Source organism: Myotis daubentonii, chromosome 3 (genome assembly GCF_963259705.1).
Source record: "Myotis daubentonii chromosome 3, mMyoDau2.1, whole genome shotgun sequence".
NCBI classification, from domain to species: Eukaryota; Metazoa; Chordata; class Mammalia; order Chiroptera; family Vespertilionidae; genus Myotis; species Myotis daubentonii.
Window position 1 is genome coordinate 217,029,988 of NC_081842.1, and position 23,004 is coordinate 217,052,991.

The 23,004-nt window shown below is 53.7% G+C and overlaps 1 protein-coding gene across 1 annotated transcript in view; it reads left to right on the plus strand.

The window, feature by feature from the left end:
- The window catches only part of DNAJC11 (DnaJ heat shock protein family (Hsp40) member C11), a 47,684-nt gene that overhangs the window by 22,562 nt on the left and 2,118 nt on the right, over nucleotides 1-23,004 (plus strand). Inside the window, exons 3-14 of the mRNA XM_059691404.1 lie at nucleotides 284-357; nucleotides 2,930-3,031; nucleotides 10,427-10,555; nucleotides 11,321-11,443; nucleotides 12,329-12,402; nucleotides 15,509-15,698; nucleotides 16,225-16,310; nucleotides 16,585-16,701; nucleotides 20,179-20,334; nucleotides 21,420-21,489; nucleotides 21,910-21,967; nucleotides 22,098-22,240. Coding sequence (XP_059547387.1) covers nucleotides 284-357; nucleotides 2,930-3,031; nucleotides 10,427-10,555; nucleotides 11,321-11,443; nucleotides 12,329-12,402; nucleotides 15,509-15,698; nucleotides 16,225-16,310; nucleotides 16,585-16,701; nucleotides 20,179-20,334; nucleotides 21,420-21,489; nucleotides 21,910-21,967; nucleotides 22,098-22,240 — 1,322 coding nt within the window. The remainder of the gene's footprint in view (nucleotides 1-283; nucleotides 358-2,929; nucleotides 3,032-10,426; nucleotides 10,556-11,320; nucleotides 11,444-12,328; nucleotides 12,403-15,508; nucleotides 15,699-16,224; nucleotides 16,311-16,584; nucleotides 16,702-20,178; nucleotides 20,335-21,419; nucleotides 21,490-21,909; nucleotides 21,968-22,097; nucleotides 22,241-23,004) is intronic.

Genomic DNA, 23,004 nt, shown 5'->3' on the forward strand with positions numbered 1-23,004 from the left:
TCCTGACTCTTAAAAACACTGTCCTTCAGTGACACCAGGTGCCCCTCTCAGTTCAGAGGGGCTCATTCGCAGCCACCGTTAAACACGGCCGAGGTTAGAAAGAAAAATAAATAAGCAAACGCAGTCAAGGCTGGCTCTGAGAGCAAGGAGGAGAAGGACGCAAAGGGAAGGAGAGGTCTGTCTCTAGGAGAGCATGGGGCAGGGTGGGACCTGCCGGGATGCTGCTGTCAGGACCGGAAGGCGAGCTCTGTGCTTTGTCACCATGTGCGGTTTCTGTTTGCAGTGCTCAGCGACCCGCAGACCCGGGCCATCTATGACATCTATGGGAAGAGAGGCCTGGAGATGGAAGGATGGGAGGTAAGAGCGAGCGTGTCTGCTGCCCAGAAAAGGTCACAAACACCTGCCAACAGCCACCCCCAGCCCACCCTGGAGGAAGGAACTGGCAGCCATCACCAGGCGCCCAGGCCAGCAGCTCCTGCACAGTCCTGTTCTGCTCTGGCTTCTGGGCCTGCGCCTCCAGTCTTCTCATTCTGTTTGTCTCTTCCTGTGTTTGTAATCCTACGGGCATATTCATGGGGTCTGTGCTACTGGCTGATCAGACTGTCTAATCTCATTCTCAACACTAGCGTCCTGCTGCCCAGAATATCCCTATGAATATCCAGGTGGAGGAGCCGGCGCCTGGGCCCCGGGGAGCAAGCGCTTCCCGTCCAGACCCTCCTTGTCCTTAATGAGGCACAGGTCCCCACTGACAGGGGTCCCAGCACATGTGGACACAGCCACAGGCCACTGAACGGGGTGTAGAGGCATGAGCCACTTGTGACGGACTTGAAGCCATTCTTTCTTGGTCTTTCTGGATCTTCAAAGTGAAATGGAATGGCTGATGACATTTCCCTGAAGTGCCTTTATTTTTCTTTTCTTTTGATGAAGGAGAGGCCGACAGATTGAGAAGATAGTGCACACTTTGCAAAACTACCTCCCTTTTTAAAAAAAAATATATTTTATTGATTTTTTACAGAGAGGAAGGGAGAGAGATAGAGAGTTAGAAACATCGATGGGAGAGAAACATCGATCAACTGCCTCTTGCACACTCCCTACTGGGGATATGCCTGAAACCAAGGTACATGCCCTTGACCGGAATCGAACCTGCGACCTTTCAGTCTGCAGGCCGATGCTCTATCCACTGAGCCAAACCAGGTAGGGCTGTACCTCGCTTTTTGTCCCAGACAGGGTAACTTTGGGGACAGGAACGTGCCATGAATGGGTGCACGTGCCCGTGGTTTGTGAAAACTAGCAGGTGGGCATGCTGCTCAGGTAAATACACCGAGCAGCCGCTGTCCGTCATTGAGGACTTGCAGTTCGTTCTCAGATGGATGTCACAGTGTTTTTATTCTAACACTGCCTTTGAAAGAAGCACCTTCCCGCCCTAGCCGGTTTGGCTCAATGGATAGAGTGTCAGCCTGCGAACTGGAGGGTCCAGGGTTCGATTCTGATCAAGGGCACATGCCCGGGTTGCAGGCTCAGTCGCTGGTAGGGGGTGTGCAAGAGGCAGCCAACCAATGATTCTCTCTCATCATTGATGTTTCTATCTCTCCCTCTTCCTCCCTCTCTCTCTAAAAATCAATAAAAATAATTTTTTTTTTAAAAAAGAACCACCTTTCCCCCTTTTTAGTAATTAGTGGTTCAGCTAGGGTTATCAGAGAAAATGTTGGTTTTAGGATTTTTTTCCCCAGGTACTTCCTGAAAGCAGAAGTGAATGAATTTCCTGAAAGTGTTTTGGGGTTAGGCCAGTTTTTGTATTTATTTTTCTATATTGCTGAATAGTAAAATCAAGTTGCACAAAAATCCGTAATGTGACCCCATGATGTTAAAATATCTACACATACATGCATATGCCTAGAAGATTTGTAGGAAGACACATAAAACACGAAGTGTTAGCTTGTGAGAAGAGGGAGAGTGGTGTATCCTTCTGTACTGCTTTGATTTTTTTTTGCTATAAACATGTATTTTTTAAAATAATTTTTAAATTTATGATTTCTAAGATGGCTTTTTCTCACATCACCCACCTTTTGGATGTTCTTTCAGTGGCCTCTCACCACGGCCCTGCGTCTCCCACTGATACAGGGAATGTGCTGGCTGGTCTTTTCCCTCTCGTCCGTCTAATGCCTCACTCCTGTCTGCTCTGCGCTCCAGTGTATCTCACAGGCCGTAGAACTTGGGGCCCTTAGCACGTGGTGCGTTTCCTCCCTCACAGATGTGACTGAGGCCCCCGGGGCCTCTCCCTGCCCCTCTCATCTCAGCTGGATCATCTCCCGTCATGAGGAGCTAAGAGTGGCCAGGGTGAGCGGCCTGATTGTCTCATAGGTTTGACGTCGTCGTGCATCCCTGGGTAGTGATGCTCACGTGGCCTGCTCTTTATTACCGAAGTATTGTTTATACTAAAGCATAACTGATGTTATAGTCAGAGGTTCACGTCACATTGTAGGGGAAAGAGTCCCATAATTCATAAAACACCCAGACCTGGGCTTGGGGTTCCTCGATCTGAGAAGCTCGGGGCACCTCTGGTGACGGCCCCACACACGGGAGCGGTGGCAGTGCCATGTGGACACTTGGCCTTCATCTTGATGTTTAACGTGTGTTATCTGGAACTCATTAGGGAATTTAAACTGAGACATAAGGTGGTGTTTTCTTTATAAGATTCCTGCAGCCTCAGAGACAAGTTACTAAAATGACGGGACCATGACCTTGGTCATGACCAGGGCGAAGAGCTGCGAGGCTGTGCAGGTGAGCCTCGCCATCTGCTGTAAAACTCACCCGGTTTCGGTGACGTCTCCGAAGTCCTCGACTAGGGGTGCACAGCAGCTTAACGACGTGAGCTCTGGCTGTTTCCTCGCTTCCTGGGTCCCTAACTGCTCTCCCTCAATCCCTCTAGGTTGTGGAAAGGAGGAGAACGCCCGCCGAAATCAGAGAAGAATTTGAGCGACTGCAGAGAGAGCGGGAAGAGAGGAGGCTGCAGCAGCGAACCAACCCCAAGGTGAGCCGCCCCGCCCGGGTGTGGAAGGCTGCAGCGCCCACCAAGGGCAGGTCAGCATCGTTAGGTGCTGGTGGTGTGAAAAGGAGGACCGTGCAGAACAACGTGTGGGGGAGGGCAAAACCACTCCCCTGCGTCTCCCGGAAGCCAAGGAGACTCCGAGCAGAAACACAGCTCGCTCTCTGCGACGTCTGTCTGGCCGTCCGTCCTGCCGAAGCCTTGACTGGAAACCAGTTAGAGGCCGGTGTCGGGAAGGGGAGCACGAAGCGCACTGAGCAACAGGCTCCTGTGCCAATCAGGACTCGGAGAGCCGGGCGATGCGGAGGGGCTGGGCCGGTTCCCAGCTGCACCCAGCAGGGGCCCGTGCTCATCACCCAGGACAGCGGGGCCATGTCACCAGTCCCCAGGCTGCTCTTCAGTGATGAGGTGGCCCTCTTTAACTCGATCAGGTCCCTGGCAGAGCTTATGTCATGTAATCAGTGACTCCCGAGTCTGGGTTACATTTCAGGCCTGCATATGCAGTCTTTTTCCTTTGATTTGTTGGGGAAGCAAATGGTTCTGAGTGCGTGCCCCAGCCCTGTGACTAATGGCTACTCGCCTGTGGCCCGATGATTCTGTCCCGCTGTTTAGCCAGGGGACTCCGCAGCCGGGCTCCGTCAGTGTGGCTGGCAGGCAGCCTGAACATCTGTGGCAAAGAGCAGGTGCGAGCTCACAGCTGGGGAGCACGGTGATGTGAGCTTTTGGTCAAATACGTTCTAGAACAGCCGTGGGCAAACTACGGCCCGTTTGAAATGAATAAAACTAAAAAAAAAAAAAAAAAAAAGACCTTACCCTTTTATGTAATGATGTTTACTTTGAATTTATACTAGTTCACACAAACACTCCATCCATGCTTTTGTTCCGGCCCTCTGGTCCAGTTTAAGAACCCATTGTGGCCCTCGAGTCAAAAAGTTTGCCCACCCCTGTTCTAGAAGGTGGAAGGCCCTGCAGCATTGAAAGGACTGAAGGTTTAGAAACCTCCGTCTATTGGCGTCCCACCTTTCAGAGTGCAGAGCTCATGCCAACCCTCTCCTTCCACCCCCTTCCCTCAGCTGTGGCTTCGGTAGCGCACTGTTGGCTCTGGGCGGATGGCGTCACTGCTGCATCAGCTCAGGCCGTGCGAGGTCGTCAGGAGGCTGAACACCTCGGTGGTGCCCTGAGCTGGTGGTCCCTTCGGCTCTCCCGGCTGGTGCTGGGCGGGTGGAGGCGAGGGTGGAGGGCATAGGAGGGAGCCTGGCCGGAGCGGGCTGTGGCGCCGGTGTCTGCTGTTCTGGCTGGAGTTTTGCAGCATTTGGAGCAGGGAAGGGGGAAAGAACGTCCCAATAGCCTGAGCCTGTCCTGTGATGAAATCGGCCATCTGGGTGTGCACAGTGATGGCCGCTGGGATCTGTGGAAATGTGCCTCTGGGCCCTGCTCTGTGGAATGGGGGTGCAGCTGTGACCATTCCACCAGCAGGCCAGCGAGTGGAAAACCCCGGCACTTTGTCCTGCCTGGAACTGCTGCCAAGTCCGTAGGATGTCTTCTAACCAGCAGCTCTGAGCGATGACCAGACGCTGGCTCCACAGTGTTTTGAGGAGGGTTTCAAACTGGACCTTTGGTCCCATTTCTGAGTGTTCTGCTTTTCAAGATGAGCGGAAAGGTTAAGAACATTCTTACCCTGAGAAGAAAGGGGTGATCTCTCTTAAGGAGACCATACGGAGGAGGACCCCTTCAGGCTCAGCCCCCTCCCCCCGCTCACCCCCAGAAAGGATCACAGCTCGTGGGGATCGGCAGATGAGACAACATTCGTGAGCTGCCATCTGGAACCGGATGGGTGTTTCTCTCCATTTTCGTCAACAGGAGGCCGTTGGCAGGGGTTTTCAGTAGGATGTGCGTGCCAGGAACGGGGGGCATCGTAGGTCAGAAGCTCTGATCTGAAACTGATGGGCCCAGACAGAGCACTGGACCGTGTGTGGTTTCCTCACTCATGAAAGAAGCATATCTGCCCTGACTAGCACACCAGGTTGTTAAATGGTTGAGGAAATAGGAGTAGATACTGAATTAGTAGAGCAAGGCGAGCTGCCACATAAACGCAGAGGGTGCTGGGCCCCAGCGAAGCTAGGGGCTGGGTTTTGTTTTAGTGTTTCGTGCAACACCGCAGGGGGAGCACCTGGCTGGCTGGTCAGGCGGTTCCCTGGCCTGGGGTGCTGGGTGTGGGTGGGGTCGTGGATAGCACTATGGGACAGGAATGAGTGGAACCCCAGCTCCAGTATGTGGAACACGCACACCTACGCTGGAGGCAGTGAGGTAGAGCTTCTGGATTGGGGGTCCGATCCCGCCCTCCGGCCTTCGCTCAGTTTCCATGTGAAAGGGGGGTTTGCCATGAGGCCCACTGCTTGGGGTCACAAGTCCTTAGTTTGATTGCCTCTAATCTCTGCCTTTGCTGTGGGAATAAATTCCTCTGTATTCCCAGCAGGGACGGGGTCCAGGGTCTCCTGGGCCGTCCACACTGATGGGAGCACCCGCCACCTCCCTCCGTCTCTGAGGTCTGTTCTGTTGGCGCACTCCGTCCCATCTCCTGCCTTTGGGAGACTAAGATCATCCAGTGGGCGGCTCAGTGCCGTCCTCATTCGTCTTGGTTATTTCAGTTCCTTCTTTGGCAGCACCCACAAGTCTTGTCTCCGGGGACAGCAGCCTCTGTGAGGGTCTTTGAAGACAGACCTCAGGAGCCCTGAGGGACGGGTGCTGCCTTCCCGTGAACTGCCCGGAGCCCCCGTGATGCCGAGCCTGCGGGAGGACTCTGGGGAGCTTGATTGTGTGTCTCTGAGGGTAGAGCTGCTTTCTTTGTTGACCCTGTTGCGTAACAGTTTCATGGAGATTGTCCCAGTGTTTCCTGGACCGTCCCATTATCCTCTCTGATTTTAAAAGGCCATTTTCTCAATGGTTCCTATAATAGCTTAGAAACAGTTCAGCTCTATCAGAGAAAAAATTAAATCATGTATCAAGGAAGACATAGAACCATAAGAACACTTTTAAACCCCAAAATGTTTTCATAAAGATAGATGAGTACATTACTCAGTTATTTTGAAAGGATTTTTTAAAGATTTGTTTTGGTTGCCATGGCTAATGATTATAGCCGTCGGAATGGCCCGTGCTTATGACTGCAGCTTGCTCGGTGGAAGCGATCTGGTGTCATAAACCGACTCGGCTTCTGCAGGATCATCAGCGGAGGAAAAGCAGGCCGATCCCATCTGCTCGCCGTGCGCGGTGCAGGAGGGCCGTTTGCCGTGCGCAGCGCTGGGCTGCGGCTGAAAGGGAAGAGACTGGGAAGCTGTCATGCAAGGAAAGGGACCGTGCGCGTGGCTAGTGCTGTGACGGGGTGGAGCCTCTGGGACTGGAAAAGGTGCTCAGACAGAGGGAGGTGGGGCCGCCGGAGGGTATGGCTGGGACCCAGTGGTTCTGAGAAACCTGTGAAGTTTGAGTTTGGGCCTCCATGACTTTGGGGAACGCAGGCTCTGCTTGGATCTCAGAATGAGTCGAGCCGGTGTCACCGGAGGCCCCACGGGTTCGTTCATCTGCTGTAATAAAGTGAGCGAGCGGCACGTCGCCTCTTAACGGAATTGCCTCTCGGGTTGGGATTTTCAATCAGTAAATTGCTGCTATTGAGATTGCATTTGACAGAAATTCCTCGCATTATCCTTATGGCCACATAACAGAACATAAACATGGAAATGGTTCAGAATGGAACACTCCTGGCTGAAGAACAACAGACTCGACTCAGCGAGGGCTGGCTCAGGCGTCATTTCCAACCTGCCCAGGCCTCTCGTCCTGGGTAAAGGGCTCGAACTGGGCGGCCTCCCCTGCGCCTGGCTGGGGCTTCCTCGCAGCCTGGCAGGCCCAGGGCACGTGGGTGTTCCGTGTGGGCCCGAGGCCCCCATGGAGCCTGCCATCACCTCCACTGACTTCTGTTGGGCAAAAGCAAGGCCTGGCCAGTGCAGAGCTGAGGAGAGGGCCCTGCCAGCGGGCACCGGGGACCCCGGCAAGGCCGCTTCGGTTCCGCTTCCACACTCACAGCTGTTTTCTGAGGAAGGGACACGGAAAGCCTTTTCTCCTTTCATAACGTCGCCTGCCACCTTCATAAAAGTTGTGTTTCTATTTAAATCCCACGTTTCTGACATTTAATTGACTCTTCTCTGTACATCACAGTATTAATTGAGAAAATAGTGTCTTAATTCTAAATTTCTCCGTTCAGAACTTATAAACACTTTGGCCCACGTACTTTCCCGGGCATTGTCTTTTTGCCTCCACGCGGAGTATTTTTCTCTCATAAATTGTCTGTGATCGTGATGCCTCATCGAATTTAGATGGCACAGAACTGTAGGCTTTTCCATCTTGTTCCATTCCAGGACAGAATATAAATTTAACTAATTACAAATGACAGCTTCTCCAAAAGATTCTCACCAACAGTTAAAATATTCCCTAATGCCACTGTGGAATTTCACAACGAAATCAATTGCTGGAGCTCTGATCATGTTATTTGTTTGGGTTTTCCCTCAAGAGATGAATTTCAGGATATTCTCAGCGACAGGCCTTATGGTTCAGTGATTGCAGTTTCTTCTTTTTTTTCAGATATTTTTATTGATTTCAAAGAGAAAGGGAGAAAGATAGAAACATCAATGATGAGAATCATTGATTGGCTAACTCCTGCACGCCCCCTACTGGCGGTCGAGCCCACAACTTCGGCATGTGTCCTTGACTGGAATCAAACGCAGGACCCTCCAGTCCGCAGGCCTTCGTTCTGTCCACTGAACTAAACCAGCTAGGGTAGTGATTGCCGTTCCTTACACGTTTTTATTTTTTAAATATTTTCATTGATTTCAGAGAGGAAGAAAGAGAGAGAGATAGAAACATCAATGATGAGAATTATTGGTCGGCTGCCTCCTGCATGCCCGCCCCCCACTGGGGACCAAGCCTGCAACCCGGTCACGTGCCCTTGACTGGAATCAAACCTGGGACCCTTCAGTCCACAGGCCGACACTCTATCCACTGAGCTAAACCAGGTAGGGCTCCTTACGTGTTTTTAAAGCTGCGGGTTTATAGTGCTTGATTTTAAAAGGGCCTCTACAAGGACTCAGACGTGCCTACTACAGCCTGTAGTGCCAGACTGCAGCAGGTCTTTTGTATTCGGAATCAGCCTCACGAAAGATGACTGTCGCTCTGAACCTACAGAAACGCTCGTGCAGTGTGACACTCGCAGCTGATTTCCAGAGGGGGGCTGTCGCAGCTGGTTCCGACAGGCATGCACCGTCACACTGTGGCTAATTCCAAGGATGCCCTGCTCCGTGGGTTCCTTGCTTTAGTGAGAACATTTTACCGTGATGCTGTATTTGAGTCTGACCACAAAAATAGGTCTGCATTCAGTGTGGGGCTTTTAGACCAAGTTTATAGGAGCGCGTCACCCTCAATAAGTCCAGTGATTATGAAGGTTGATAACTCGGCTGGTTGTCTGTTTGAAGCATCTGATGGAGCTTGGACATCACATGCAGCCGTGGGGTCTCCTGCTAGAACCAGCACAGGAAGAGCAGGTTCACACTGGCCAGTGTGGTTCAGTGGGTAGAGCGTCAGCCTGTGGACCAAAGGGCCCCAGGTTCAATTCCAGTCAAGGGCACATGCCTGGGTTACAGGCTCAGTCCAACGTGCAGGAGGCAGCCAATCAATGATTCCCTCTCATCACTGATGTTTCTAGCTCTTCCTCTCCCTTCCTCTCTGAAATCAATAAAAATATATTTTTTTTTAAAAGCGGTGGCTTCATCTTTCATTCCTACGTCAAACTTTAGGGGGGAAAGTGAGTGCAGTTAACGGAGGAATGACCACGGGCTCTCCCTGAAGTCGTTGCACAGTTCCATGAAACATGCATGCGTTCTTAAAGAGCAGCTGGCGAGATGGGGGAGCTGCCTGAGCAAGCCCACGCGGGCTCATGTGTGCCGTCAGCCCTGTGGGTGGTCAGTGCTGGGAAACAGTCAGCTTACCAAAGCTCAGTAGCTTTCTGGGAAAATGAAAATTTAGTACTTTTTTTTTTAATCACCTGAAGACATGCTTACTAAATTTTAGAGAGAGAGAGAGACAGAAAAACATTGATCAGTTAGTTGTCTTCCCATACACACCCTGACCGTGGATCGAACCCGAAACCTAGGTATTGTGCCCTGACTGGGAATTGAACCTGCAGCCTTTTCTGATGTACAGGATGATGCTCCAAGCCAACTGAGCCACGCCGGCAAGGCATACTTTTTTTTTTAACCTACAGTATGGCCCTAGCTGGTTTGGCTCAGTGGATAGAGTGTTGGCCCGAGGAATGAAGGGTCCTGGGTTCACTTCCAGTCAAGGGCCTGTATCTTGGTTGCAGGTTCAATCCCTCACCCTGGTCGGATGGCTCAGTGGTTGGATCATCATCTGTACACCAAAAGGTTGCCAGGTTGATTCCTGATCGGGGCTCATACAGGAGGTAGCTTATCGGTGTTTCTCAGCTCTTTCTTTTCCTTCCTCTCTCAAAAAAAAAAATATACACACACACACACACATCGTGTGAGGATAATAAAAGATATGCCCATTTGAAAAGTCTTATGACACCAACATAATAAACATTGATTTTCTGAGTAAAGAACATTTTTATCAGTCAGCAAAATGTTAACTTAGTGCTTCTCGAGACTATGGTGTTCTGTTTCTCAAAACTTAATTCTCAAATTAATGTTCACAGGCGGAACAATTTTTCGTTTGTTCAAAATTTATTTTGTTTGCACTTCTTTACCTTGGAAGGTATTTTTATGTTTTTAAGTAGTTTTGTGATGTAAGAATATTTACAAGAAAGTCTTTAATCTGTGTAGCTAGTTTCTAGGTTGTTTTATTAACTCTGGAGGCAATCTGTTTAGAGCCATGCAGTGGGTCCTATTTGGTCCCTGGAAATCAAATTGTGTAGATTTTGTTTATTGATTGATTGATTTTAGATAGAAACATGGATTTGTTGTTCCACTTACGTATGCACTCATTGGTTGATTCTTCTTTCTTTATTGATTAAGGTATTACCTATGTGTCCTTATCCCCTCACCTCCCCATCGATTGACTCTTGTATGTGTCCTGCCCGGGGATCGGTGGATCTTAGTTCTTTCCCTAACACTCGTCTTTGGATGCCCTTCACCTGCAGGCGACAGGCTTTTCGACTTGAAGTCAGTGGAGCTCCGCTGCTGCTTGCCCTGAGCTGTGACGTCCATGCTCCGTGGCTCATGGGGGGGGTCCTGCTGGGACCCAGGGGCCGCCGCTGAAGGTAGTGCATGGTCTCCTTCCACGACGCCTCCCCTGTGCTGACTGCCCGCTTCTCTGCCCCAGGGGACCATCAGCGTCGGCATCGATGCCACCGACCTCTTCGATCGCTATGAGGAGGAGTACGAAGATGTGTCCGGCAGTGGCTTTCCGCAGATTGAAATTAACAAGATGCACATATCCCAGTCCATCGAGGTAAGCGCACAGGCCCCCTGAGTGCAGTGGCTGGGTTAACGAGGGAGTCTTCCCGGGTTTTCTCACTTTATTTAGGAAAGGATTCAGTGAGTCCCTGAGAAAAGAGAGCTGTAGCCCCAGCCTGTGTGTGACTGCAGCCCCAGTGCCGGCAGAGGCTGGGGATCTGCAGGGGCCTCTCTTTGGTCTAAGGGCTCAGGGCGTTCAGTCAGGAAGTGCAATGGCCTGGAAGCCAAGGTCATAGTGGTTCTGGGGGTGAGCGGACCTCGTGGGCAGTTCCAGGGACTGGCCCACACTCTTCCGTGCTGAAAACACAGTATTCAGCGGAGCCCTGGCGGCGCTGAAATGTCGTCTGTCTGCCCGCTGTTTGGATGTGGCAGTGCCAGGCCGGTCTGCTGAGGGTACAGTGGGTCTCTGCTTCTCATCTCATTTGTTCTCAAGCACATCAGCCCGGAACCTGAAGGCCTAGCTCAGTCGGCAGGGCCACGGGAAGGCGCAGAGCAGGCTGCCGCCGTGGCCACGCTGAAGGCCAGCACCGAGCTTGCCACCTCCCTGGTTTTTTGACATTTGCCCATTACAGCTTTTACAAGCCATGACCTTGGGGGCCACATGCCGTTCAAATGGCGAAGAGGGGAGAAGGGAAGCCTCCCTGCACCCCTGACAGTGGGGTCGCCTGCACTGGGCCTTGCTCTTACGAGGCGTTAGGCTAGTCCGTGGGCTGCTGCCCTGGGCACTCCCTGTTGCTTAGACTCCTCTGTCATTTCCTAGGCACCCTTGACAGCGACGGACACAGCCATCCTCTCTGGAAGCCTCTCGACCCAGAATGGGAATGGAGGGGGTTCCATTAACTTCGCGCTCAGACGGGTCACCTCTGCGAAGGGATGGGGAGAGGTGAGCACGTCAGCTGGCGGGCCATGTCCGTCCCAAAGACTGACTTTTGAACGTTTACACTAAAAGCTGACCCTCAGATGACCTAGGTTGGCCTTATCACTGTACAGGGTACCAGGTGTCAAACTTAACAAGGTAACTTCCCAAGAGAAAAATGTCTCCGATCCGAGAGGGAACCCCGACTGCCGAACAGCTCAGAGTCAGGCCGGAGCAGCAGATTTCCCGAGACGCCCACTTCCAGAAAGCGAACCTCTGGAACTCGGCGGCTTTGTTCCCTTTAAGCAAAACCTGTAGGCTAGTTCGTTCCCCACAGTCGGAAGGCAGTGCCTGGTCCACTGGTTGGCAGTCATTTAACAGCCAGCTCCACCGAGCAAATTGAATGGCACCAAATTAACATTGAAGAGTTGCCTTGAAAGTCACCCGGTCTAGTAAATGAGGCAGCCAGGGCTGGCCGCTTCCAGGCTGTGAGTCAGAACCGCTCATGGGTTTAACGTCAGGCCCCTGAGAACCATCGCCAGTCCCCCGAGACCTGTGGGTGGCGAAGCCGAGCGGAATGGAAATGCGGGTGGCCCTGCGAGGGCGGGAGGACCCACCGGGCTGCACAGCAGGCACTCTGCAGACACGGGACGGTCTCCCCTGCCTCCCTGAGGGGGGGGGGCGGAGCGGGTCCCCCTGGAGGGAGGGGCTCCTTTCTGAAACACGCCTCAGGGGACAGGCATCTCCGTCCGGCAGAGGCCAGGGTGGGACCGTGAGTCTGCAGCCCCTGCCTTGGCAGCCCTATCGAGGCCGACGGCATCGGGTGGAGGAGTCAGTGGTGCCAGCCTGAGACCTGGGCTGCTGCTGGAGATGAACCACCTCTAACGCTTCTCTCTTTCCTTTTCTGAACAGTTAGAATTTGGAGCTGGGGATCTGCAGGGGCCTCTCTTTGGTCTAAAGCTGTTCCGTAACCTCACGCCCAGATGGTAAATATACAGAGATTAACCCTCTTTGAGGCCTTTGTGGATTGGAGAACAGAGGCTATGTGATCTCTTTGTCAAGGTCATCTGGATTTGCCGGCTGCCCTGCGGGTCACTAGGCAGGCGCTGAGGCTGTGCGAGTAGGGTGCACAGAGCCCTGGCGGGCCTGCTCTGCCCGGTGGTCTGCAGGCCTCTGGGGCTGTGAGGACCCCGAGACTGGGGCGAGGTGCCTTCATAGGGACATTGGTTAGCGTCTGGTACCTTCATGAGCTCAGGCACCATTTCTTTGTCCCAGAGAATGAGGGTAAAGCTCTGAAAGCAGCCCCGTGAGCAGTGGAGCTCGGAGACCCCTGTCTGTGGAGCAAAGGCGCCAGAGCTTTGAGCCCTGGGGCCCTGGTGTCACATTCTAAACTCCCTCCCTGTCCCTTCTGGAACAGCAGGGGTGTCCTCATCGCACTCACTCGGGGGTACTGTGAGCGCAGATGAGGATGGAGGGGAAGGTAAACTAGCTCTTTCCTCAGGTGGTGACATGTAGCTCCAGGAGGCCTGGGATGGGAGCTTGCTCCAATGGGGTGGTGACGGCCACACTGCAGGAGAGACCGGCCCTGCCCTGTGGTCTGTAGTGAAAGTAGCTCCGCAGGTCCATCCCACACGGAGCGGAAGGGGAGTGGGAGCTAGAGGACATCAGCCGGGACAGGAGAAGAGCACAGTGTGGGAAGATGGGCGTGGCCTGGGCAGAGAACACAGGGAGGGGCTCCAGGCTCCCGATATCCTATCAGTAGAACCCCGCTTCCCCCACCTCTGCTCTAGGACTCGGACCAGGGTCTGGGAAGGGACAGGATTCATACTTCCATTAACGGAAAAAAATCATTGAAACCTGTAAAGAATTTTTGTGAGTTTGTTTGAGCCAAACTGTCACCATATGCCGGGAAGCAGAACCTCAACGAATTGAGATAATGCTCCGGAGAATGGCGGGTTACATCCGTATTTATACATTGCAGTCAAAGGAGGGCCGTAGGTGGGTTTCATGAAATCCATTGGTGATAGACTAGAGAGGCGGGAGCAAGCAAAGTGGGGAAACCCCTGGGATTGGATAAAAAGTAAAATGATGGACACATGCTTAGGTGGGTGCAGGAACAATTAACATGATAGTGAAGGGATTGGTGGTCTCTGTCCTGGCGCCCAGCACATTAGGTTGTGCCCCAGGGGCTCCAGAAAAGGGGAAGTTACAAGTGACCCAGACATTTCAAGGGTGTGTTAAAAAAGACACATAGGCTTAGTTAAGGTAAAGGTTGACCTTGTTAGTGAAGATACCGGCCTAGGCTATAACTACCCACCATACTGCTTTTAGTTAAAGTTTAATTTCAGACCATCCTTTGTGGTGACTGTAGGTCTCTGAGTTTGCAAAACTGCCATGCAGGCCTCCCCTGAGCTTGTCAGGTCAGCATGTGGCCCCTTCCGTCCACACTTTAACCAGAGCATCAGGTGAGCAGTGTCTATGTGCGTGTCTGCATGGCCCTGGCCTCGTCTACCTAGGGTTGTCACCTCTGCCCCAACCCCCCATTTGAGCAAGCAGAGCAGGGCGTTCTGAAGATCGGACACATGAGGAGACCCTTGAAGAAAATCCATCGGCCATTTTGTCTAGTTGAGCCTCCAGATGTGCACAGAGTGGGCCCCGGGGGCTGGGGCTGGCTTTGCAGGTGTGGAAACGCCAGCACAGCCTCCAGGTCAGCAGACCTGAAAGGAGATTCGTAACAAGGACCCTGGGTCGTCAGTGTGCAGGGTCCGTTCTGAGGGCGCCCTCATCCCAGCTCAGCCTCCCTGTGAGTCCAGATGAGTGATCAGAAGTCTGTTGTGTGCAATCGGCCCTAGAAAGGCAGCCATGTTCTGCGGAAGTTCTCAGTCTCTCCCAGGGTCTGTCTCTAGGACACGCTGGATGAAGATAGAGGGTCTCGCTCTGTATATTTTGGTTCTTTTAAATGTCACTCTGTCACTCTGTCTTAAAGCCCAGGGGTGACTTTCTCTCTCTTCCTGCTTACTCCCGGGTGTGACTAAAGCAGAAAACGTAGCCTGTGGGTGTGACATGAGGTTAGTTTGGGCCTGAGGAGGGCAGAGCTCAGTCAGGTGGCTGTGGGGAGCCATAGAAGTCTGAGAGGAGCGGGTGTGACCAGTTACCACATTTGTTATTTTAATGGCAAAAGGGACGCCTCAGAGCTTGGGAGTAAGAGAGACACTAAATTTAGGCAATCTAGTGCCTGCGGCTGGCTGCGAAGGCACCCTGTTTGCTCCCCCTTTGAACACCTTCAGTCAAATGCTGTGAATGCCTTTGCTTCTGACATGAAGTACCCCTTTTTAACCAGAAGGTGGGGCTGGCGCCCTGGGAACAGGCTGCAGAGGCCTTTCCTGGAATGGCGTGCTGTGCGGGGTGCTGGCCTGAGCCGCCGCCCGCACCACTTTCATTGTGACCCTGACGAGATGCCGCAGGAACTGGACGCCTGTGTGTGTCAGTCAGCCTGTGGGAAAGCTGGTTTCGTTATCCGTCGTGTAGCTGAAAAGTCACAGACCTATGGAGGACACAGGGAGGGCTCGGGCACCAGCTCCCAAGTAGCTTCAGTCCGTGGGCGGCCGTCAGCATCCCGTGGGCAGGCTTTGCATGCCTGGGCCCCCGGACATTCCGGCTGAATTGGTCTGGGTGGGCTCTGGGCAGTGGTTCTCAAACTGCTGCAGGGAGTCACCTGCAGCTTTGAACGCTCCACCCAGAACACCTGGCAGGAGACTCGAGGTGAGGCTGGTGTGCGGCCTCCCAGGCGATTCTGACTTGCGTGGGCCTGGCTCCCTGGCTGGGAGCAGGTGTCAGTGCCTCTCTGGGGGCTGAGGTGGGAATGGGTGGGATGGTGGGTGAAGATCAGCAGGGCGACAGCGGGAAGATTCCACTGAGTTGCCCTCTGTCTCCCTCTTACGATAGAGGCTCGGCCTCCTGCTCTCCGTGCCGGGGGCTGGCCCGGGGTCATGGGCGTGCTGTGAGCAGGGTCTTAGCAGGGAGGAAGGGGCTGGGAACAGCTGAGAGCCGGCGTCATCCAGGACCTTTCTGTCTGTCCCTCCCCACCCCCAGCTTTGTGACGACCAACTGTGCGCTGCAGTTTTCGTCCCGGGGGATCCGGCCTGGCCTCACCACTGTCCTGGCTCGGAACCTGGACAAGAACACCGTGGGCTACCTGCAGTGGCGGTGGGGCATCCAGTCGGCCATGAACACGAGCATCGTCCGGGACACCAAAACCAGCCACTTGACCGTGGCCCTGCAGGTGAGGCGCGCCCGCCCGCTCCCTCAGCCCCACTCCCTCAGCATGCTCCTGGCAGCCCTGCCCGATCTGAGCAGCCGGGGGAGCTCGGGGGCGGGTCCCGGTCACTCCCTCTCAGGGGCTGAAATGCCGTTGTTCTCAGGTTCCCAGGGTAGCTGTGTCCAGTATCCTAAAGCCATGGGGGGGCACCCAGGTGGGCAGGTGACCCAGAGCAGAGCTGTGCACTCAGATGCCACTTCGGCTGGGCAGGGAGGTGAGACAGGCTGCCCCTCAGAGGCATCTCTCACCAGCTGCTGCCATGTAGGCTCGGTGCTAGACGTTCTCATGAGAAGGCAGGAAAGGGGGTTCATGTGAAATCTCCTTGTGTGAATATTGGCTCCAGGTACATTTTCCCGCCTCATGGGGCTGCCAGGGGGTGGCCCTGCCGGAGGGGCCTGCACGCTGTGTGTGCCCAGCGGCCAGTCAGGGGTAGTGCCCTCCTGGCCACAGGTCCCAGCCACTGGCCATGTCTCTTTCCCTGTCTTCTCAGCTCGGAATCCCTCACTCCTTTGCCCTGATTAGCTATCAGCACAAATTCCAGGATGATGATCAGACTCGCGTGAAAGGCTCCCTGAAGTGAGTGCTGGCCCCTGACCCGGAGCCTGCCCACAGGGTCTGCAGGGGGAGCTGGTTGGGGGAAGAGCTGCTCTGTCCACCTGTCACATGTGACATTCTCAAGCGCCTCCTACCGAGAGACGGTGGGATTCACCCCTGTGGGGGCCCAGGGGTTGAACTGTGACGACCAGCGGTGTCCGGGCCTGGTTCTGTCCGCTCCCTGTGGGTGGTGGCAGGGCGGGCGGCGGGTGCGGGCTCCACCCTGATGTGATGACGGTGCCCTCTGCGCCCTCAGGGCAGGCTTCTTCGGGACGGTGGTGGAGTACGGGGCCGAGAGGAAGATCTCCAGGCACAGCGTGCTGGGGGCCGCTGTCAGCATCGGTGTCCCACAGGGCGTTTCTCTCAAAGTCAAGTAAGTGGGACTCGGGTACCTGTGACCACAGGTCACCTGGCTTCTGTGCTCACTGGGCTTTACCTACGTGAGGGATGGAACGGATTTCACTTGCTAATGTTCTCAAAGGAGCGGTTGCCTCTTCTGTCTTCGGTGTTGAAGCAGATGTCAGGGAGCCCATGAACTCCCCCTTCAGTTAGTGAGGCCCGGCTTCCACTCGTCTGCGTCTCTTGTTGCCCCTGCCTCCCTGGCGGCCTGGACACCTGGCTGGCTGCCGGCTCCATGCCCCCTCACCGACACCACACGCGCCTCCAGCGTCCTCGGCAGCACAGGCAGCGGCGGTTGTCGCTCTACACCGGTCCTTCCTGCCCCTCTGCTGCCTCTGGCTTTACCTGGCCAGTCGCTTCTGATCACATAGCCCGAGAAATGGCGCCTCGCGCTGCCCTCCTGTGTGTGAGTGACTGGGAAGCCCGATCGGCCTTCACACAGACACGGATTGTTACAGTGTCAGGCCACGGAGGCCGCCCTTCTGCGTGAGCCCCGGCACTGCCTCCGTGGGGGCAAAGCCACGTCCTGGGCCCCTGCAACCTCCCGTCTGGCGAATAAGTACTTCACTTTTCAGAGAACCAGATTGTGCTTTGCTCATTTTCTCTACTGTTGACCTGTTTTCTGATTCACTGATTTCTGATTTTATTTCCTTTCTACTTATTTTGGTTTGATTGGCTTTTCTCCGTCTTTTTAAGGTCAAGCCTTAGATTATTAATTTCAGACTTCTCTTTTGTTGTTAATCCTCACATATTTTCATTGACTTTTTTTTTTAAATATATTTTATTGATTTTTTACAGAGAGGAAGGGAGAGAGATAGAGAGTTAGAAACATCGATGAGAGAGAAACATCGATCAGCTGCCTCCTGCACATCTCCTACTGGGGATGTGCCCGCAACCCAGGTACATGCCCTTGACCGGAATCGAACCTGGGACCTTTCAGTCCGCAGGCCGACGCTCTATCCACTGAGCCAAACCGGTTTCGGCCATTGACTTTTTTTTTTAGAGAGACTGGAAGGGAGGGAGGGAGACACATCGATGTGAGAGAGACGTCCATGCTGATGCCTGCGTCAGTCGTGTGCTTTCGGTTGCTGTGCAGCATCACGTTGTATAGATGTCCGGAGTCGGTTTGTCCATCAGTTTAGAGATGTTTCCATTGACTCAGTGATGAGCATCGACCTATGAACCAGGAGGTCACGGTTTGATTCCCCGTCAAGGGCACATGCCCGGACTCCGGGCTCCATCCCTAGTGTTGTGGGGTGTGCAGGAGGCAGCCAATCAATGATTCTCTCTCATCGTTGATGTTTCTATCTCTCCCTTCCTCTCTGAAATCAATACAAATATTTTTTAAAAAGGCGAGTCCATTGTTTACAGTTTTTGATGGCTACAAAGCCCGTATAGGCATTCACGCGTAGGTTTTGTATGAACAGTGAGTTTTGATTTCTTGTGGGTGAACAGGCCTCTGGGAGGTGTGCGCCTACTTTACAGCAGAGTCCCAGCCTCTTCCGAAGCGGAGGTTTTACTTCACTTTCCCAGCGGCAGCGCGAGCGTTCCAGTTGTTCCGCTGCCTCACTAGCCTTTGGATACGGTCTGAATTTTGCCTATTTGAGTGGGTGTATAGGTATATCCTGTTATGGGGTTTTTTGTGGGGTTTTTTAAATATCTTTTTAGTGATTTCAGAGAGGAAGGGGGGGAGAGAGAGAGACAATCATCGATTGGCTGCCCCCTACTGGAGATCAAGGCTGCAACCCAGGCAGGTGCTCTTGACTGGAATCAAACCCTTCAGTCCACAGGCCGACCGACGCTCTATCCCCTGAGCCACACCAGCCAGGGCTCCTGTTAGGGTTTTGATTTTCCTAATATCTAACGATGGTGAGCTGAGCATCTTTTCATGTGCATATTTGCCATCCGTGTATCTTTCTTTAATCTTCATTGTTGAAAGTATTACAGATGTTCCCTTTTCCCCCACTGACCCTCTCTAGACCCCCCACCCCTGCCCCAGGCCAGTGAAGTCTGTTTAAACCCTTTGTCTGGTTTCTTATTGGGTTGTCTGGGTTATTTTTGAGTTTTGAGTGTTCTTTTTCTGGAGCTACTTTTATTTTTGAAGGGTGTTCTGCTTGTCTCCTGGCCTCCGTGTCTCTGATGGAACTCGTTCACCATTGGGACCTGCGTATAATGTCTGTTTTTCTGGCTCCTGCACTTTTGTTTTGCTTCTGTTTTTCAGCAGTTTGACTGCCATGTACTCGGTGCGGCTTTGTTGTGTCTGTGCTGCTTGGGCTTTGGTAAACCTTATGCATTTGTAAACTTAGGTGCTACATCAGATTTGGTATTTTTAGGCCATTAAGTCTTCAGATGCTTATTCCTGCCTCGTTCTCTCTGCTCTCTGGGCCCTAATCACTTGTGTATTAGATCTCTCTCTCTTTTTTTAAGAGAGTGGAAGGGAGGGGAAGAGAGAGAGAAAGATCCACATTGATTGGTTGCCTCCTGCCCGTGCCCCAACAGGGGCTGGGGATCAAGCCTGCAACCGAGATAAATGCCTTTGACCGGAATCAAACCTGCGACCCTTCTGTCCGCAGGCCAGTGCTCTATCCACTGAGCCACACCGGCGAGAGCTGTATCAGATCTCCTGCTGTTCCCGGCGGGTTCCTGAGGCTCTGCCCATTTGGCTTCAGTCCTTTCCTCTTTGTTCCGCCCACTGAATAGCTTCTGTTGGTCCATTTACAAGGACACGGGCTCGTCTCCTCCACGGGAGTCCGCAGCTGGGCCCAGGAGCCGCCCAATGAATGTGGATGCTGTGAGCGTAGTGAAAACTTAACCCCTCACCTGTGCCCGAGCTGGTTTGGCTCAGTGGATAGAGCGGCAGCCTGTAGACTGCAGGGTCTCAGGTCCAGTTCCACTCAAGGGCCGTGTGCGGGAGGCAACCAGTTTTAGCCAGTCAGGTGGTCCAGATGGGAGGTGCCCTTAGGCTAAAAGCTGGGGGACAGGAAACCGGCTCCATTCTCCCAGCGCCAGCCTCTTTTGCCCTCTCGTACCTGACCGTCTACCTGAGGGATGATCGGCCCAGTGAGAGCTGCTCAGCCGTTGCTGGAAGCAGAACCTCCTTAGCTTGCTCACTTCGGGTGTCTGCACACACTCAGACCAGTGGACTGAGGACTGAGATGTGGCACTGTCCCCAGGACACCGGGAGGAGTGTCCACTCCTGCCTCTTAAGGCCACACCTGCTCTGGTCAAGCGTTAGTCTGTGGCTTTGCCCTTGAGGTCAGCAGGCGCTGGCTTCCTTCTGTCACATCCACCAAGTCCCGCAGCTAAGCTTTGGACTGGGGTCCAGCACAGGAGAGGGGTTCCTCCCACCTGGCGTTCGGGGGTCTCAGAGGCTCTCTCCCTGGGGCTGAGACCCCGTACCTTCCCTGGAAACCTGACTCACCTTCATGTGCTGTTTTGTTTTTGTTTTCAGGTTAAACAGGGCCAGTCAGACTTACTTCTTCCCTATTCATTTGACGGATCAGCTTCTTCCCAGCGCCGTGTTCTACGCCACCGTGGGGCCCCTCGTGGTCTACTTCGCTATGCACCGTCTCATCATCAAGCCATACCTCAGGGCTCAGAAGGAGAGGTGAGTTTGACATGCGTCACGGGGACGTCACTAAACAACTCTGTGCCTCAGTTTCCTCGACTTTCCAATGGAGATGATACGAATAGGACCCACCCCACATTTCCATCAGGAAAAATATTTAGTATGTGCAAAATGCTTAGCATGGGTCCAAAATAAGTCGTCAGTAAGTGTTAGCTATTCTAGAAGTGCTGTTCTTATCCTTTGTCATTCATTCCTACTTTCAGAAAGGACTAGAGCAGCCGTGGGCAAACTACGGCCCGCGGGCCGGATCCGGCCCGTTCGGCTGTTCTATCCGGCCCGCGGAGCCGAAAGAGCGGAGGGTTCTCTTGGTCTCCCCTCCGCTCCTCCACCAGCAGCAGTGTTAACATGTATTAGTTCACACAAACACTCCATCCATGCTTTTGTTCCGCCCTCCGGTCCAGTTTAAGAACCCATTGTGGCCCTCGAGTCAGAAAGTTTGCCCACCCCTGGACTAGATGGTTTACAAAATTGTTGAGACTTTAAACCAGGGGTTGGGAACGTCTAGCCCGCAGGCCATGCAAGGCCCTCAAAATCATTTGGTCTGGCCTGCCGAGGCTTTCAGGGCGCCTTCATCAGGGAGGTCAGGGTCCTGACTTCCCAGGAGGCTTGAGGCTGAAACAGCATGTGCTGGGTCGAGGCTTCTAACGGGACAGGTGTGTGCTGCCCGGGGCCCCTGAGCGTGGCCGAGGGGAGCGTGTATGTATGGATCTAAAGGCGTGTGCGCGTCCTTCCCAGAACGTCATGTGCTAATCCCCGAAGGTTGGCGTCTCCTGTGACGCACCTGCTCTGACCTCCCACGTCCCTGAGTCACTTCAGCTGAGTCTTCTCTCCACGGGGACTGGCAGTGGGTTTCCCGTCCGCTCCGGCGAGGAGGCGGGGAGCCATCCGGGGACACGGCGAAAGCTGCACGGGCCTCTGACAAACAGATTTGCCTGAGATTGTCTTGGAAATATTTTTAAAGTTCTAGGACTAGGAATGCAATAAGATCACAGACTGTTTGCTGGGCACAGGTCCAACGAGGGGTAACACCACGCTAATGTGTGGCTGTGTTTTTGTCGCATAAGGGAATTGGAAAAGCAAAGGGAAAACACAGCTACCGACATCCTGCAGAAGAAGCAAGAGGCAGAAGCTGCGGTGAGTGCCGTCGGTCTCCCGACGTCCTTTTGCTCTGTGCGCTCTGAGCGCTGCGTGCAGCACACACTCTCCACTGGCCTCCGGGCCCCGGTCCTTCCCTCGGTCTCAGTCCTCAGGCCTGGGGCTCGGGCTGCTCCCCGCAGCTGCACTCGCACTGCAGTCCTTATATCACCACTGGCGTGTGCTTCCGGGAGCTGCAGGCTCAGTTCCAAGGGTGAGACTTGTAGAAGGTGTTGTTTTCACGTGGTGAGTGGTGCCCCCGCTCCCTTCCCCTCACGTGACTTGTTTTACGTGACGTCACAGAGCCGTCCAGGATAAGTGACCGCACTGCTTGGTCCCTGTGGACAGGGGTGGCTGTGTCTCTGAACAGAGGTGGAGCCCGGCGAGCGCCCTGATGGCCGCCTGCCCCGTTCTTTGCAGGTTCGGTTGATGCAGGAATCTGTCCGAAGAATAATCGAGGCAGAAGAATCCAGAATGGGTGAGAAGGCACGGCCTCTCCTGGGACAGGGTGGGCGAGGGGGATCTCAAAGGAGCACCCCGCTCCTGCAGCCCAGCTGCGGGTGTCAGCCGGCCCCTCCCTCCCACACTCTGACTGAACCCGTCCTCAGGCCTCATCATCGTCAACGCCTGGTACGGGAAGTTCGTCAACGACAAGAGCAGGAAGAGTGAGAAGGTGAAGGTGATCGACGTGACGGTGCCCCTGCAGTGCCTGGTGAAGGACTCGAAGCTCATCCTCACAGAGGCCTCCAAGGTACAGCGCCGGGCCCCACAGGACTCAGACAGAAAGGCTTCTGGGGACAGTGGCCACTGGGAATGGCCACATGGCCATTTCATCGCATCAGAGTCCTGCCCAATCTCATACCCAAGTTATGTCCACGTTGGAGCAATTTACTTCATGCTTTCATCCATCCATTCACTCAGCAAGTATTTCCTAAGCACCTACTATGTGCCAGTCACAATAGCAAGCAAAACCCCTCTGCTCCCTGTCAGGGCGCCCAGCATTTGCGGCCTCCCTCCCCTCCCTCTCTGAGCTCCAAGGGCCTTCCTTTGCTTCTGTCAGGTGTTTCCTGAGCCTGCGGAGGCCATACCTCTGTGCTTTCTAAATGAGCTTTCTCTTAGAATTTGAAAAACAAAACAAAATGTCCATCCTGCCTTCGTGGAGCTTGCCTGCTGCTCACTGCTCGCCTCGTGCCAGAGGCGTGAGGTCACCTCGCACAGCCGAAGCTCACGCTGGAGCCTGGGGTGTGGACAACGGAATTGAATTAAAGTTCAGATTCGCACCCTGGCCTGTGTTGTACAGTGGTTAGGGCATCAGCCTGCACACCGGAGGGTCATGGGTTTGATTCTCGGTCAAGAGCACGGACCTGGGTTGCAGGTTCAATAATTAGTCCTGGTCCTGGTCAGGGTGTGTCATTGGGAGGCAACCAATCTATGTGTCTCTCTCATATTGATGTTCTCTCCCTCCCTCCCTCCCTCCCTCTCTGAAATCAATGGGAAGGATATCCCCTGGGGAGG